The 15,449-nt window shown below is 38.1% G+C and overlaps 1 protein-coding gene across 3 annotated transcripts; it reads right to left on the bottom strand.

Moving 5' to 3' along the window:
• Positions 1-1,307: 1,307 nt before the first annotated feature.
• On the bottom strand, positions 1,308-15,190 carry vsig10 (V-set and immunoglobulin domain containing 10). 3 transcript variants are annotated; one of them, XM_041786718.1, is made up of 9 exons: positions 14,802-15,190; positions 14,415-14,720; positions 10,115-10,420; positions 7,548-7,838; positions 3,498-3,713; positions 3,076-3,189; positions 2,913-2,925; positions 1,733-1,875; positions 1,308-1,645 (listed from the first exon to the last, which is right to left on the bottom strand). In XM_041786718.1, exons 1-9 carry the CDS (start codon positions 14,851-14,853, stop codon positions 1,551-1,553), a joined length of 1,536 nt encoding a protein of 511 aa, XP_041642652.1. In that variant the 5' UTR covers positions 14,854-15,190; the 3' UTR covers positions 1,308-1,550. The 3 variants fall into 3 exon arrangements, with proteins under 3 accessions (XP_041642652.1, XP_041642651.1, XP_041642650.1); XM_041786717.1 differs by having other exon boundaries at positions 3,429-3,713; positions 14,415-14,717; positions 14,802-15,188; XM_041786716.1 differs by having other exon boundaries at positions 3,429-3,713; positions 14,802-15,187.
• Between the last annotated feature and the right edge of the window lie 259 nt (positions 15,191-15,449).

Raw genomic sequence — 15,449 nt, 5'->3', positions numbered from 1 at the left:
ATGATCACAACCAATTTAATTTTTTCATGGCAGCCATAAATCCCACTTGCCATCTTTGTTGGTTAAAAAAGAGTGGTTCACCCATAAAGCATATGCACATCCAGTTTTAAAGCCAACTTTATTCAAGCATTATCATAACTTCTTTTTGTTATTTATGGTCTGACATTTGCGTAAATAAAGTCTTGTTTTAATGTCAAATGTAACAAAAATCTGCCTTTGTTTTTTTTTTTTTTTGGCTATAGCAATGATCATAGCCCCCCTGGGCCAAAACAACTGACATGCATTATTTTAACACTCCTGTAATTCATAGTAAATATTGATCATAAAAGGGTGCTTTAGGGAAGCATCCATGTCATTTTAGGCAATTAGATCAAATAAATATATGTTCATTTAAAAAAAAATGAAAATGCCTCAAAATCAATCCCAGGACATCATAAGGTTACCAGAAATATATCCTCACCTGTTGCTCTGAGGTATTTATATGAAAGTGCTGTAAACATACTGATGAATTATTTTAATAGTGATCATTATAGCTAAAAGACACTGTGTACAATGTGTCAATTTGATATCAAAACATACAATTGCTTTAAATATTTTATCTTAAAACTTCCTTATTTCAAGTATTGTATCTTATTTAAAACACTAATTTGATAGTTTAAGCAGACTATTATTTTTCATGAAAGGTGAATATTTTAAAATGACCTATTAAGGTCAATGAAATTCCATCATCTTCACTTCTCTGAAGCCAGTTATTGATTCTTTACCTTAACATACTGAAATGAATGTCAAAGCCTCAGTATTGAGAGGTCAAAAGGTGTAAATACATTAAAATATTGTACAAAATTATCCCCTTACTCATAAATCAAATGATTTTTTGAATGTCTTTTAAATTCAGCTCAGTATAATTTGAAAATAAAATACACACTGATATAGGGAGGTACTGTATATTTTCATTCTTATATCGTTTTGTTTTGTTTTTTTTTTACCATCAGGTCCATACTTTATTTCTTTTAACATACAACCTAAAAAAAAACATTCCCAAAATATTAACATATTGGTGAATTAGAAAACTAATTTAAAGATTTTTTAAAGTGTGTCAACCAAACTGTAACCATATATTAAGTAAAAGGGAGAGGAACAGGACGTTTTTACTTTTCAACAAAAGGACTGACAACAACCGACAATCTGCCTCCACCACAGTTTTAAAATAGCTCCAGTCGAGAACCTCTAGGTCTATATTATTAAAGACTGTGATTTACTTAAAGAGGTAGGGATTTACAAACTGTTTTCAAAAAGATGCAAATACATTCCTGTTTGAACAGCATATTTTACTGCATTAATATCAACATCAGAGCAACATATTCAAAATGCTGTACAAACAAATCAATTTTAGAAATATGCTTAGAAAAGCTGTAAACCCTGTTTAACAAACATTACATTTTAAAAGATATTTTTACACAAGTCTTCCACCAATTCTGTTCACATTGTCATTGGATGAAAATAATATTTACCTAAAATATAAACACTTCTCTATTAAAAACACCCAACACCTAAAATGTTACAAGATCCTCTGGCTCTTCTGTCTGTACATTTTCTTCCTGCTGCTGCGGGCTCATGTCTGCTGTTTCCACATCCTCATGATCACCTGAAAAACGAGAGGGACATTTTAACAGGACAGAGCATCTTTTTAAAATCATTAAAATCAGAGTAATTTATCTTAGTCAGCTCTTACTTGAGGGGATCCGATGTATCTGCACAAGTGTTGTTTGGTGGCCGTTGGTTACTGGAGGCAGTCGGGGAACGGTGTCCTGAAAAAACTGCTCGTCGTCTGACTCCACCAGACTCAGCACGTCTCCTCTGTCCTCCTCCATTTGTCTACAGAGAAGAGATATCATTTATGTCTAATTCAAGAAGGCACAATACACATTAATTAACATGACCATTTAGCTCTATCACGGTAATGTACCAGATTTTGCTGTACAGTAAAAGCTAATGTTTATCTGCATTCCCTGGCAGGTGAATGCCCTCAAATCACAGCATTAGAGCTCATGTATAAGTCAAGAGAGAGCCAACAATATTATAAATACCAGAGACTCTTCAGTCTGATACACATCAGCAAATCTGCAGCTAAATGCATGCCATGAGCCATTTCGTGTTGTGGCAACTTTTGTGTCTGACTTCCATGAAGGATTAGGGGGGTTTTAAGACCTGGTGCTTTCACATGAGAAACATGACTAGATTTACTGTACACCCTGGAGTTTTAGGTCCAAAGAACAATGTTTTAGGATTATTTTATTAATCTAATTAAAATATATTCAAAAATAAAATAAATAAATAAATAAAAATTGAACAAATTTCTTAAAATATGCTCTGCAGGAGTGGCAAGCTTCCACTTCAAAAAGGGCTTGAAAAACAAGTCTGCAAGTGAGCAATGCATTGAAAAAGCAGGATAAAAGTAATGAATTACATTTAAAATGGCTAAAAGCAATGGCTAAAATGTTGAGGAACTGATCTAATTAATGGCTAATTAATAAATGGCTAATTGTGGTGCTATACCATCTTATTTCAGTCAGTTACAGATGAGGACAAATTTATTAGCCCCCTATGAAAATATCAGTTTTTCCCAAGTATTTTCCAAGTGCTGTTATATAGTTCAATAAATTTCACACAGCTTTTCCTAACATCCTACGTTTATTTTGGATGCTTATATTGTTTTTACTCTGCACACTGAAACGAAATTATTTTAAAAAAATCCTTGCTCTGTTTAACATCACCTGGGAAACACTCAAAAAATTAACTTTTTCATACAAGGGATAATAATTTCATCTTCATCTGTATAATAAATTGATAAAAGGAAAATTTCAATCTTTATCCGAATGAACGTGTCTGTGAAGTAAATGTGAGATACTCACCCGAAGCCGCCTCCTGAAAAAGAAACAGGAACAGAAAATGTGAAATTTGTGACTTTTGTAATTTATACTTGTAACATTATAGAAGCAGTATATTAGATTTCATCATTTTGTATCTAAATCTGTGACTTAAGTGACATATGCCAAAAAGATAAATGGAAGTTACCGAGGCATATTTTGTGCCGGCTGGAGTAGATGGTTTTAGCAACGATTGCTGCTGATCCCACAATCAGCACAGCTATAAAGATCCCGATGATTGCTCCTGTGTATGCAGAGGACGCTGAGGAGACAAAACAAAACGGCAGGAGATTAGGAGGCAGAAAGGGGAGAAGCAGCTGGCTTAACAGCATTCCAGAGGTGGAGTCAACACCTGCAGAGACTGGTTCATTGTTTGAATCTCAGCGACGTTTACCTGTAGTATGAACTGTATGTTCAAACCTCTGATTCATCTTTTCTGGTGACGTAACAAAATTGTCTACATTTCTTACCCCACTCTTTATATAAATAAAATGAACTCACTCCTCACTGTAAGGTAAACCTCCAGCTCTTTAACAGTGAGGGGGTTCTCGCTGCGGCAGAAGTAAACACCTTCATCATCCTTGGTGATGTTGATTATGGTCAGCTTGAGGATGGGGCCTTCCTCTGACACAATGTACTTGGATCCAGGGATGATTTCCTCCTGCTTCAGACCTTTTCTCCATGTAGTGTTAGCAGGCGGGATGGATACAGACTCAGAGCAGGTTAAGGTTACGCTTGTACCATCCAGGGCCGTGACCAGAGGCTCGCCTTCAGGATACGGAGGCTCTGGGAGAAAGGGTGACATTGGACCGTTACTAAATGCATCATGATTCCCAGCAGTCTTTCAACCCCCTGGCTGTGGCAGTGAAAACATCACGTGCACCTTCACTTCCAGGGCTAATATGACTGGTTCGTTTACTTAATGAAAAAACTTAGGCTACCCTCACAATGGTTGACTGTTTAAAATAATGGTGTTGCTTTAATTGTAAATGTTTACATTCTTACCAAGAGTTAGACCAAGAGTTAGATTAACCAAAAAACTGTTAGGGCCATATAACAAACAATTAGTCTAGTACAGGGGTGTCCAAACTTGGTGGGGCCACTTGGCTGCTTATCAGGTATGTCTAGTTAATGGCTGGCAAGGCAAATAGCCAAACATTTTTAAGATTTTGGGGAGGACAAGATCAGATTTCAGAGGACCCTGGTCAGCCCAGGCTACCATTGGCAGGTCTATTTGCTGCTGTAATCCATCAGGGCATTATTCATCAAGATTTTGGTATTATTTGGCTGCAAATATGTTTCCCATTTAGTGTTGTCATAATCAAGTCATAAAAAATCTTTAAATTCTTCTTGTCAAAATGTTTGTTTACAGAGCTAGCATGCTAGCACCTCCTTGTGCTGAAACTATAATACAGTCAAGCACAAGCTTCATGCTCTGATGTGGATTTCATTTTATTCTTAAAGGGGACATGTAAGAATCCCTTTTTCAGGCTTTTCCAACAAAAATATGCACCCCTGGCCTGTTCACAATCCCTTCAAGTACCAGAAAAATCCATTCCCTCTCTTCCTCCACCTTTCAGAAAATGTGTCCTAAAACAAGCTGTTCTCAGATTTTACCCTCATGATGTCACATGGGGAGTAAGCACCCGCCCCCAGGTTTGGTTGGCCCTCCCTGCTTGGAAGAAAGTTCCATGCTCATCTCCTGATCTTCCTCTCAGCTACCAGCTGAGATGCTGGGTAGCTCAGTGGGTTACCCTCCAGACTTTAGTCTGGGAGATTGATGGTTTGAATCCCAGTCAGATCCTTAACTTTGGATAAAAGTGTCTGTAACATTGTATCATCAGGAGTGCCACATTCATTTCCTGAGAGGGGTTTGGTGAGGGACGGAGTCAGACTGCTAATTACCATTTAACGCCACAGACACAGAAACGGCTCGTTCCGAGCAGGGCTGAAACAGAGGTTTTTTTTTTTTTTAAACATGCCAAAATCCTATACTGGAGTGTTTTTTCAGCAACAAACTTCACAGGCATGTTTTTAAGACCTCTGAGACCAAAATAAACTTGTCTTACAAGGGTAAAATATTTCCCCTTTAAACTTGCTGCAGGCCAATCAAAAATGGACCGCAAGCAGCATTTGGGCCATAGTTTGGACACCCCTGGTCTTGCACATGCATAGGAAATCAGGAAAAGTACAATAGCTTAACTTCACCCAAGCAGACAGAACCAGCCAACCAGAATCACAACAACAGTTGTTTTCCAATAAACACAATATCAATCACATTGTGAAACTAACTTTAGATTTTCTTTAGACTGGGTTAGCAATGTTACCTTTTCTCCCTGTCGCATGTCCTTACACTAGCTGAGACCTGTATAGCTATTTTATCTTCATACTTCTCTAGTGTGTTGGTTGTAAAAAAACAAAAGAATGAGTTTTAGGATATCTTGACAAAAGCTGGGCTTTGGTCATATTAGCAGAGGGTTGATCAATGAAGGTACAGTCCCAAAAATGCTAGTGTTCTGGCTGACAAGCAAGCAACAATGCTGAAGTGCATAGCTTCCCTTAATTGTGTTTTGTTCCTGATTGTTGTTCCAGTATTTCTTTGTGACTTAATATCTTTGGGTTTTCTAAAAAAAAAAACAAAACAAAAAAAAAACTCCAGGATTAAGTTCACTGCACGCATGAATGTTATATCATCTTAGCTGCTAATGCTAATATTAGATATTAATTCTTCAAATATTGTTACCATCATTAGTGACATTATAGCCATATTCAAGAAAATAAGTTTAAGATGGATTTATTGCCAGGACATCTTTTTTTTCATGTCCTGCATCATTCTTCTATCTTTCTGCTTTTCCCTCTGTCCCTTTACAACCCCTTCACAGCTTCAGCAGATGGGTGTTCAACACGTGACAGGAGGAAACGAGTCAGGGACTTTTTAAAGTGACTTTCCATGTAGATTTTCCTACACTGACTCTTTCATTTTTCAGGTTTTATATACAAACAATCCAAAACCAGATATTCATTCAAACTGATATAAGGCATGGAAATGCAGCAAATCCTCACATCTGACAAGATGTCACATTTTTGATACAGATAAACAAATGAGCATTGATCACTAGAAGAGGGATTTTTAGATTACACATTAGCTGAATTATTACTGTTTTGTATTGGTTAATAGAAGTTGTATACGATTACATAATAATGTCTCAAGCTTCTATTTTGAGCCACACCGGTAGATTTCTAATCTCATTTGACTGACATACCTTTTGTTCAAGTTCGACACATAATCAAAGAATTCAGCATAACAAAGCGATCATACACTCTTAGGTAATGTGACTGTTTACACAGCCCTGTCCTGTGAAGATAACCCTTACACTCCTGAATGACTCACTGCCTTTTCACATGTCTTACATGAAGTGCTGTGTCCTCAGGTGAATGCTACCAGCTGTTTTTCTATGCTTGAATTGACAGCAGAGCTCAAAAGCTAAAAGAATTCCGTGTAAGACTTAAAATATCTAGACAAGAAGCTGTGAAAAGTCAGATCTACATCACTTCATAATAAAATTTCTAAGTTAAGCAGAACACTGTGGTAAGGAAGAGGTGATATGTATGTACCTAACTTTTTGTCTCAGTTCCCTGTCAGGCAGTTTACTTCAGTTTGAACTCTGAATCACAGTGTTTAGCTGACATACATTGTGTTGGAGTTTATCACAAGAAGACCAGCAGGGGAGGAGTTAGTTTGGCTACTGTTATCAGTGGCTGAAGAATTCATTACTCACAATAAACTCGACCTCCAACAAAACATATTTTCTCACATGGCTGAAATGGTACCCAGCCCTGCAGAATTTATTTAGTTTCAAACAATGCTGCTGGACTTTAATAGACTTGACTAAAGTACTTTTTCAGGGAAATTTTCTTGTTGAAAGTGGCGGTATATACTGGAATAGCACTAACGATTTAATTTAGTAGAATTTTTAAAATACAAATGCTTTTCCTATAACTGTGTCTGTTTCCCTGAATAGTCAACACATCTATGCTGTGAGCCGTTTCAGTGTCAATAGAAATGCCAGCAAAATGGTTTGGTGGATTATTCAGAGCATCAGGGATACTTTGGGGAGTTTCTTCAGGATTTTAAGGAATGCCCTGGAAACAAAATTATGTTTACCTTAACTGAACCTGGGTGGAGACATAGACCTCTATGTCAGATATTTGAATCCTCAGTAGATAAATCTGGGTAAAATCCAATTATAAAAAACAATCTGCAGGCCCTGGTACCACTCAAAAGTCTCACTGTTATTGTGGAAAAGCTGCAAAGCTAATTCAAGGTACTTTTCAGAGGGTTTTTTGTTTCTTAAGTGAAAAGCTGCTACTTTTAATGTTTTTTTAGTTCATTATGAATCAAAAACTATACCAATAGGTGAACAGGAACTTCAGAAACAGACCCATTGTTTAGACTAAGATTTACTGCTGCTACTTGAGAAAGCATCTATTTAAAAAAGGGGTAATTTGTCTGGACAGACCCTCACTAAGGAGCCTTTGTGTGTCTTAAGTGGAAAACACATAAAAGATTCAGCACATCTCAGGACAGTAAAGAGGCTCATGTCGCCACAGGGTGCTTACGGAGAGTTAACGAACACTTCTTCTTCTCCCCCGCAGCAAGTGCTGGGTGCTGGGCGGTGCATCTCAGCGTCTGACCCTCATACAGCTCAGAGCGGTTCAGCATCACTGACAGGATCTCCCCCACCTTCGATACATTTACATGTTCTTTCCAAAGAGCTCCTTGTTTGCCCTGTTCTTCACCCCAGTGCAGCGCGGGGATGGGATACGCTCCAAACCAGGAGCAGCTGAACAGGACATGAGAGGGGTCCTGTGCTGGAGTCCACATACACTCTGGATGCCTGTAGGGGATGTCTAAGTCAGGACAAAAACAGAAAAAAGCCTTACAAAAAAATACAAAAAAATTAACAGAAGATTTTTGGCAATGCAGAAATAGAAGCAAATTATGATCACTCCTCTTTTGAGGAAGTCAAACAAGCAGCTAAGACAAAATCAGACATCTAACACTACCGCTTCATCTTGTATGTTCCAACAGTTTACTCCAAGTAGTTTATGGTTAGTGTCTTTACATACATGTAAAACCCTTTCAAAAATATCTTAGTTGATCAGTAAAAGTAAACTTGTATATTTATAACTTCCTCTATTAGTTTGTCTTTTTAAAGATAACTCTCCTACTGAGGAAAACTAGCATCCCATGTTTTCTTTCAGTTTCCTTCTCACTACATTTTCTTTCTAGTTTTAGTATTTTAGGACTAAGGGGCTACACTTGCTCTAGATCATTGATCATCAACTGGTGGCCAGAGGGCCAAATCAGGCCCTCCAAAGCTCCCTATCCAGCCCCCAGAAGATCATTAAAGTCATAAAAGGAGGAAAAGGAGATGTTCTGGTTTTAGGAGTATCATTTAGCTTCACATGTCTGCAGCTGTTAAATCCATCCCAAAAACAATTACTATTGAAATAGTTTTAGAATGATCTGATTTTGATCTGTTTTTACAGAAATTCACTTGTCAGCCATTATTAGTAAATATGTTTTTAAAATGGGTTAAGACGGGCAGAAATGTTGCAAAAATGGCCAGAGTAAGTGATGAACAGGGGTTTGAGTAGCAAAAATGGATTGTGGAGTGGCATAAAGGGGCAAAATGTGCAGGAAAAGAGGTTAAAATACGGCAAAAATTGGTAAATGAGGAAAAAGGGGCAAAAAGTGTAAAAAATGAGTTATTAGTGGCAAAAATGGTGCAAAAAAAGTAATGAATGGGGTTAAAAAGTTGCAAAAATGGATACAAAGAGGAAAAAACATGCGGGAAATGCATCTGTGGTTAGAGAATGGAAACATTGTTTTAAAGAGGCAAAAGTATCAAAATGGGTTAGAAGTGGCAAGAAGACAGCAAAAATAGCCTGGCAACGTTGCAAAAATGGGTTTAAGGGTGGCAAAATGGGCAAAAAGTGGCAAAAATTGTTTTAAAAGAGGCAAAAATAATCAAAAATAGGTTCCCATTCTTTGTGATTTTCAGGGTCCCAGACAATTCTGTGGGCTGGCCTGTGTCTTTGTGGCCTGCTGCATTATAGATAACAGTAAGTAAGTAAGTAAACTTTATTTCTATAATAGGGATAGATCTCACTGGTAATATCTAAAAAATTACTGAGTGTTGAAAAGAAATACAAATACTAATACATTAATATGTCAATCAGACCGAAATATTTATTTCATTTTTGTTTATTTGAAAGTCCGGCCCCCAGAGTCTCTGTCAAGACTAAATCTGGCCCTTGAGCAAATGTAGTTGATGAGCCCTGCTTTAAATTCTTTGTTAAAAAAAAACAAACAAAACAAAAAGTTAAACTAAACTAGACTTTACAGATAAGAAAAAAATGGTATCAGGTTCTTTGCGGTAACAGCACTATACTGGCCTGTCTATATCCTGCTCTACTTGTTCCAATCATGAACATTTGCTCTATGCTAATCTGCCTGTATTGTAGTATAAATGTTTTATCATTCATGAAGGCATTACCTACTACTCTTTTTGATTTTATACATACAATACATAAAGCTTACGTGGTGAGTTTAACTAATGAGGACAAAATTATAACCCCCCTATGAAAATTTAATCTTTTTAAGTATTTCCCAAGTGCTGTTAAACATATAGGATGTTTTTTTACCAAACACCCTAGTTTTGGATGCTTACATTATTTTACTTTGCACACAGAAACAAAATTATTTCAAAAAACACAAAAACTACCAGGGTCAAAATTATCAGCCCCCTTTAGAGCTGGCCTGTAATGTGATGACGTGTTTTGACTTTGTAAGAATTATCTTTAATGCCTGCAAAAGCTGCTGGAGGGCCGGAGTCCGATGACAGGATTTAAAAAAATAGTCAAAACAAGCCTTTTTGCTTTTAAGCAGAGATTAATTACAATGACACATGACTGTTTTTTTTGTATCTCCGCTAAAAACACCAATTAACAGATGTAGAGGAAAGGTAAATTTAGCTGAAAGGTAGTAAATCTCTGGACAAGAGGCACCAAAATCAACACAAACCAAACAACTATCAAAGAAGACTCCATGCTGAGGTTTTTTTTTTTTACATGTGAAATTTGCTATAGGAGATTTTGGGTATTTTTCTGGTAGTACTCACAATAAACCAGCAGCTCCGTGCTCTTATTGACCACCTGATTGGTGAAGTTGTTGTTGGCCGTGCAGGTGTAAACCCCCTGATCGCTGGGCTGAACATTGTCTATCCTGAAGTCCAGCCAGGATCCAGAGGCAGAGACCAGAGATTCATTACTAAACGCAATTCCTCTGAAGGACCAGGTGAGCTGCTGGGTCGGGTACGAGATGGCGGAGCAGTTAAAAGAGATGGCCGAACCACTATGGACAACAAGTGTCTTGTTGGAGAGGGTGGTTGCTGGAACGATGGTTGTAGATATGTTTTCTGGACCGGCTGAAAGTAGCAGCAGAAGAAAGTACATATAATTATACTTTAACAGGTAAATGATGATTAGGACTCTCGGATCACTTTAACTTGTGAGCTTGTCCTGTTTGGAAAAGTACATGTTTAAAAATAGAGGGCATCTTTAAATGTGATGTGCAGAGATCTATGGCTCAGTTGATGAACAGGAATACTCTTATTACAAACAAGGTGCATGATTCACTTTTTCCTAATGCCAGAGCAGGCTGCAACCACAACTGTAAACATATCAGCACATCAGTAAAAGAGGCTCGAAACCAAACAATACACAGAACACAAGACAGTAGCAGAGAGGTAAACACTTCTGACATGAGGGTAAGCATCGCAAAATTAATCCTTCATTTTTGTAAAACAAAGAAAAACCTCACACTAAAACTTTTATTTCCCTTTTTGTTGTTTTACTTACAAATCTTCTCGTTGTTTTAGCTCATTTTATTAACTGAATGTCAAAGGTTGCACACTAGAGAATACCTGACACCTAATAAGCACTTTGTAAAGAAAGCCATCAACCCAGTTATGCCCTCAGTGTTTGCAGCCACAAGTCAACCGTGCAGACCTAAAGGTAGAAAAAAGCCAGAACATCACCAGGGTTGCCAAGTGGGATCCCCCCTTCGCTGTGTTTTGTTCAGTAAGTCGCATGACATCTCCAGAGGGCTGAACAGTGATCTCCAGTGTCCATTTTCCTGCATGCTAGCTCAATTCTTTACCTGACCTACCCTTCCACATGGCCATCACTGCCCAAACAGCATCGCCTTCAACAGATCCAGGCTCTGTCCATGCAAACAACAGGTAGTGGTAATGCTGATACCACCTACCCTTGCACGTGGCTCACAATTGACACCACAATTCCTGGTACCAGCATTATATATGACAAAGAAGTGCACAGAGAACACGAGAAAACAGAAAGATAGGGTAAAGTAGGGGAGGGCTTTGCAAGAGGATGATGGAAAGAGTGCAGCTCTAAGAAATCACTTGTTTTTCCTCCTACAAACTAACATTCATTTACTAAGAGGAAAATATTGGAGATCTATTCTCTTGTTATTCTTGCCAATGAGGAAAGATCATATTTTACTGTACAACTTCTCAGTAGCTACCAAGTACTTTAAGTAAACTTGAATTTAATCTTTTTTAACTTTACTCGAGTACATTTATAGACCAGTACTTTTACTTGTACTTAAGTAGTTTTACCCACAGTAATTGTACTTTTACTTGAGTACAATCATCTGCTACTTTTTCCAACTCTGGTCAAGAGGCACAATTTCGGTCAATATAAATATTTTGTTTCTGTTTTTTTGTATTAATATTGGTGTCTTGTGAGCCTATTAGGGCTTGGCATATTGTTTGTAGATGGCACACTAATAAAATCAAATCAAATCAACCATTGGTGATGAATTAATTGTGAGTTATGAACTTTCTATCGTTAGAAAACAAGCCCTACTACCCTGGGATAACAACAGGCATGAGTTGAAATATCAAGAAAACAACAAAAATGTAGACATTATGACAAATATAAAAATAAAGAGGAAAATAAAATGAATTATGTTCATCTAGGTTCATCTAGGGGTCAACCAGTTATCTGCCAGTTATATATCATTTGGTTGATTATCTGTATTGGTGCTTTATTTTAACCAGTAATTGATCAAATTTATTATTCAAATTGTATCACTTTGACTCTACCAAGAGTTGTGAGAGTTGCATCTTTCCCTGGCTGTTCTCACTCTCTACAGCAGAGGTCATCAACTCCATTATCACAAGGGCCAGCTTTTTCTTGACCAATGCTGTGGAGGCCAGACATTGAACTAAACAAACATAAAATCAATATTTCTGTCTAATTAACGTATTCTTGTAAAATCATTAATTCCTTCCAAAATTAATGGAACTTCAAGCCTTTAACAATGAGATAAGTCCCTATCCCCTATACTGGAGCCAGCCACAAGGGGGGCTATTGAGATATTTAGCTACATATTTCTGAAGCCCTCTTGATGCCTGCTACCGAGTTTGATGCTAATATGCTGTGTCTTGATTGGCCAAAAACACATGCAGGAAATAGATCTTCTTTGAAGGCTTGGGGGAAATTGCATTCTGAAAGAGCCTTATGTGGAAAACTGATGTGAAAAACTGAAACCTAAATCAAGATAACAATAATAAGTATGTGTTTATCATGACAAATTATAGAAATACTAGTGTGCTTCTGGTCTGATAAGCCACCAGGTCGAAGGTTTTATTTAAAATTCCAGAAAAAATCTAAATAATTGAATGCTCTACATTTGCCCTCTTGAATTTTCAGAATTTAAAGATGTAGTGAACATTTTAACATTTTCTTTTCATCTGTACACTGAGGTATCTGACTGAACTATGATAAAACACATCAATGTTGGTGTTTTAGCAGAAATTTGCACCAAACTGATAAAAAATCTGGATTTTACAGCTTTTAATTAGCTCAAACAGACATCTGCCTTTAAAAATCTTTTCTGAGAAGGTGGGGCTTATGTGACTTAGAATCTACGTCACAAACTCTATATAAAAGGTAGAGCATTACCACCTCTAACTGACGTTACTATTCAGAGACCACTCCCATCCTCCCCTGCACCTGCACTGTCTCAGCTCTGAGAGCTCCAGCTATAGTAACGCCGCTGCTGGAGCCAATGGACCGAACAGGCCGTGCTCAGAACCACCACGGCCCACCACGCCTGCGTCAGGGGGACTCTAGAGGGGAAAACTCCTCCACTTCAAAAGATTGCTATGAGGCAGCAGGGCAGCAGTGCTGTGGGACTCTGTCTGTCTGTCTCTCTCTGACAAGGGGACATCACTATCTCTCTCGCCTCATCTGGAACGCCCCATCCTTTTCCCCTCCCTCCTCTCAGAGCCAAACTGCCCACTTTCTGTGCATTTTTTGAATTACGGAGGTGGGCAGGGTTTGCTCTGAGCCGGGGGTTCACTTACACTTTAACAATCATCTGTGGGCTGGATGGGAAGCCATGGGGGGCCTGATGTGGCCCCTGGGACTCCATTTGATTATCATTGCTCTACATTTTTACTCTGACTTAATGTCCCCACAGCACTATCTGTCAGGCCAGACATCACATGAGAAACAGCAAGTCAACACTAAAGCTGCTAAATCATTTTCTTTTAAACCACAGTTTATCTGTTTGGTTCAATTGCTTGGTTATTTTTTTGGTTTCTCATCCTCGTTTACTGATACTGGTACGTGTATTAAATAAAGTTTTTCTAGCTTTGGAGGTGAAGGTTTCTGAGTTGGAGACACAGCTACTGCTTTAAAGCCTTCTTTTGCAGTACAGCCAGCATGGGCCAACCTTGTGTACCTTCTCTCCTTGGTATCCAACACATTATTCTGAAATTTGATTTTTCTGATGTCAAATAAAGTATATTTGGTCATAATTGCAAAGGTAAGATTTTTAATTCAAGACTTATACTTGTATCAGAGTATTTTTAATTTAGTACTTAAACTTTTGTAGTTTCTATTATTGTAAATATTGGTTATTGGTCTCATGAACTATTAATAATCTGCAACAGTATTAGTCCTGAAATCCCAGTACTGGTCAACTCCTAATAGTACATTTATAGAACTATTTTTGCAACCATATTTTGTGGTTTATGGTGGAAAAAACTGTCTTTATTTATATGTTTACAACTAATCATTTTAAATTTTGAATGATCAGAAAAAATTGGTAAGTAATTATCAGTAATTTTTAAAAAAAGTCCACAATTCCTAACTTAATTCTGCAGCTGACACTTTCATAAGTGAAAAAAAAAAAATCTAGCTCTCAACAAACTTTATTATCTTTAGACATTTGAGTACAATTACTGTTTTCTGTCCCGTGAAACATGCCTGTCATGTAGAAGAACCAGTTTACCGCAGAAACTTCTTCCCTGAATCACAGTGACAGAAAATAAACTCCCAGTTCATCTTGCTGGGCTGATAACTGGACTATGAACTTCCACTTACTGGCAACCTGAAGCAGCACACGTGCCCGAAAAGTGTTGTTGCCTGGCAGCGTGGAGCTGCACAGGTAGCTGCCCTCATCTCCAGGAGTCACCCCCCGGATGTTCAGACTCCCATCATGCAGCACTGCGAGGCGCTGCTCCTGTCCGGAGGGTGAAGAAACGCCACCTGAAATGACTTCTTGTCCATTTTTCCTCCATGTCGTTGAAGTCGGCGTTACATTACCGGCGGTGTAACACGGAAGTAGAGCGACGTCCCCCGGTGCTGCTGTCAGGGCCGTTTCGGTGGAGTCACTGACCGAAACTGCTGCTGAAAGAAACGAAGAAGAAAAACAAGGTGAGGGAAGATTTCACACTCTCTTGTGTGTTACCTGGCTGTTGAAATACTCACCTGTGGCAAACAAACAGAAATGAAGAAGCGCTACAGTTATAACTATCCTCATGGTAACTCCACAATCACCCTACATCGCCCTCAGAGAAGGTGAAGGAAACAAAAGGCGTCTAGTCTCAAACCTGTCTGACTAGTCCACCTGCGCGAGCCTGTCTGCAGCACACAGGAGCTCAGTGGGTCCCAGTCTGCCCATTATAAACCACGGAGCAGTGACAACACCGTGACCATCACACTGACATCATGATGATAGGAATAACTCGTCTCCAGCAGGACGGACGTACTTTGTTTACAAGAGCATAATGATCCGGAAACTTGTGCACTAAGAAACCACACCCTGACCTCACCTTGTTAAAGGAACAGTACCCCCCTTTTCCCTTAATCATCAAGTAATAAACATAATGTGCTATAAGATTTTTAACAGGCTAGAAACCAGGCTTTTTACTGATCAAAAATGAAAACACAAAATGACCACCAGGGAGAAGGTGGATTATTTAAATTTCCATTATTGTGTCATTTTTAATATGTCAAAGGGACTGTCAGACAAAATTATCCGCAGTGAATAAACAAGAAATGCCTTTATTCTCAAGAAGAATACACACAAAAAATTGGAGAAGATCAGTTTGGCACTTTAATTTATTGATTTTTTTT

Source organism: Cheilinus undulatus, linkage group 5 (genome assembly GCF_018320785.1).
Source record: "Cheilinus undulatus linkage group 5, ASM1832078v1, whole genome shotgun sequence".
Taxonomy (NCBI): domain Eukaryota; kingdom Metazoa; phylum Chordata; class Actinopteri; order Labriformes; family Labridae; genus Cheilinus; species Cheilinus undulatus.
Note: the sequence above shows the minus strand (reverse complement) of the source record. Positions and strands in the feature narration are given on the sequence as shown.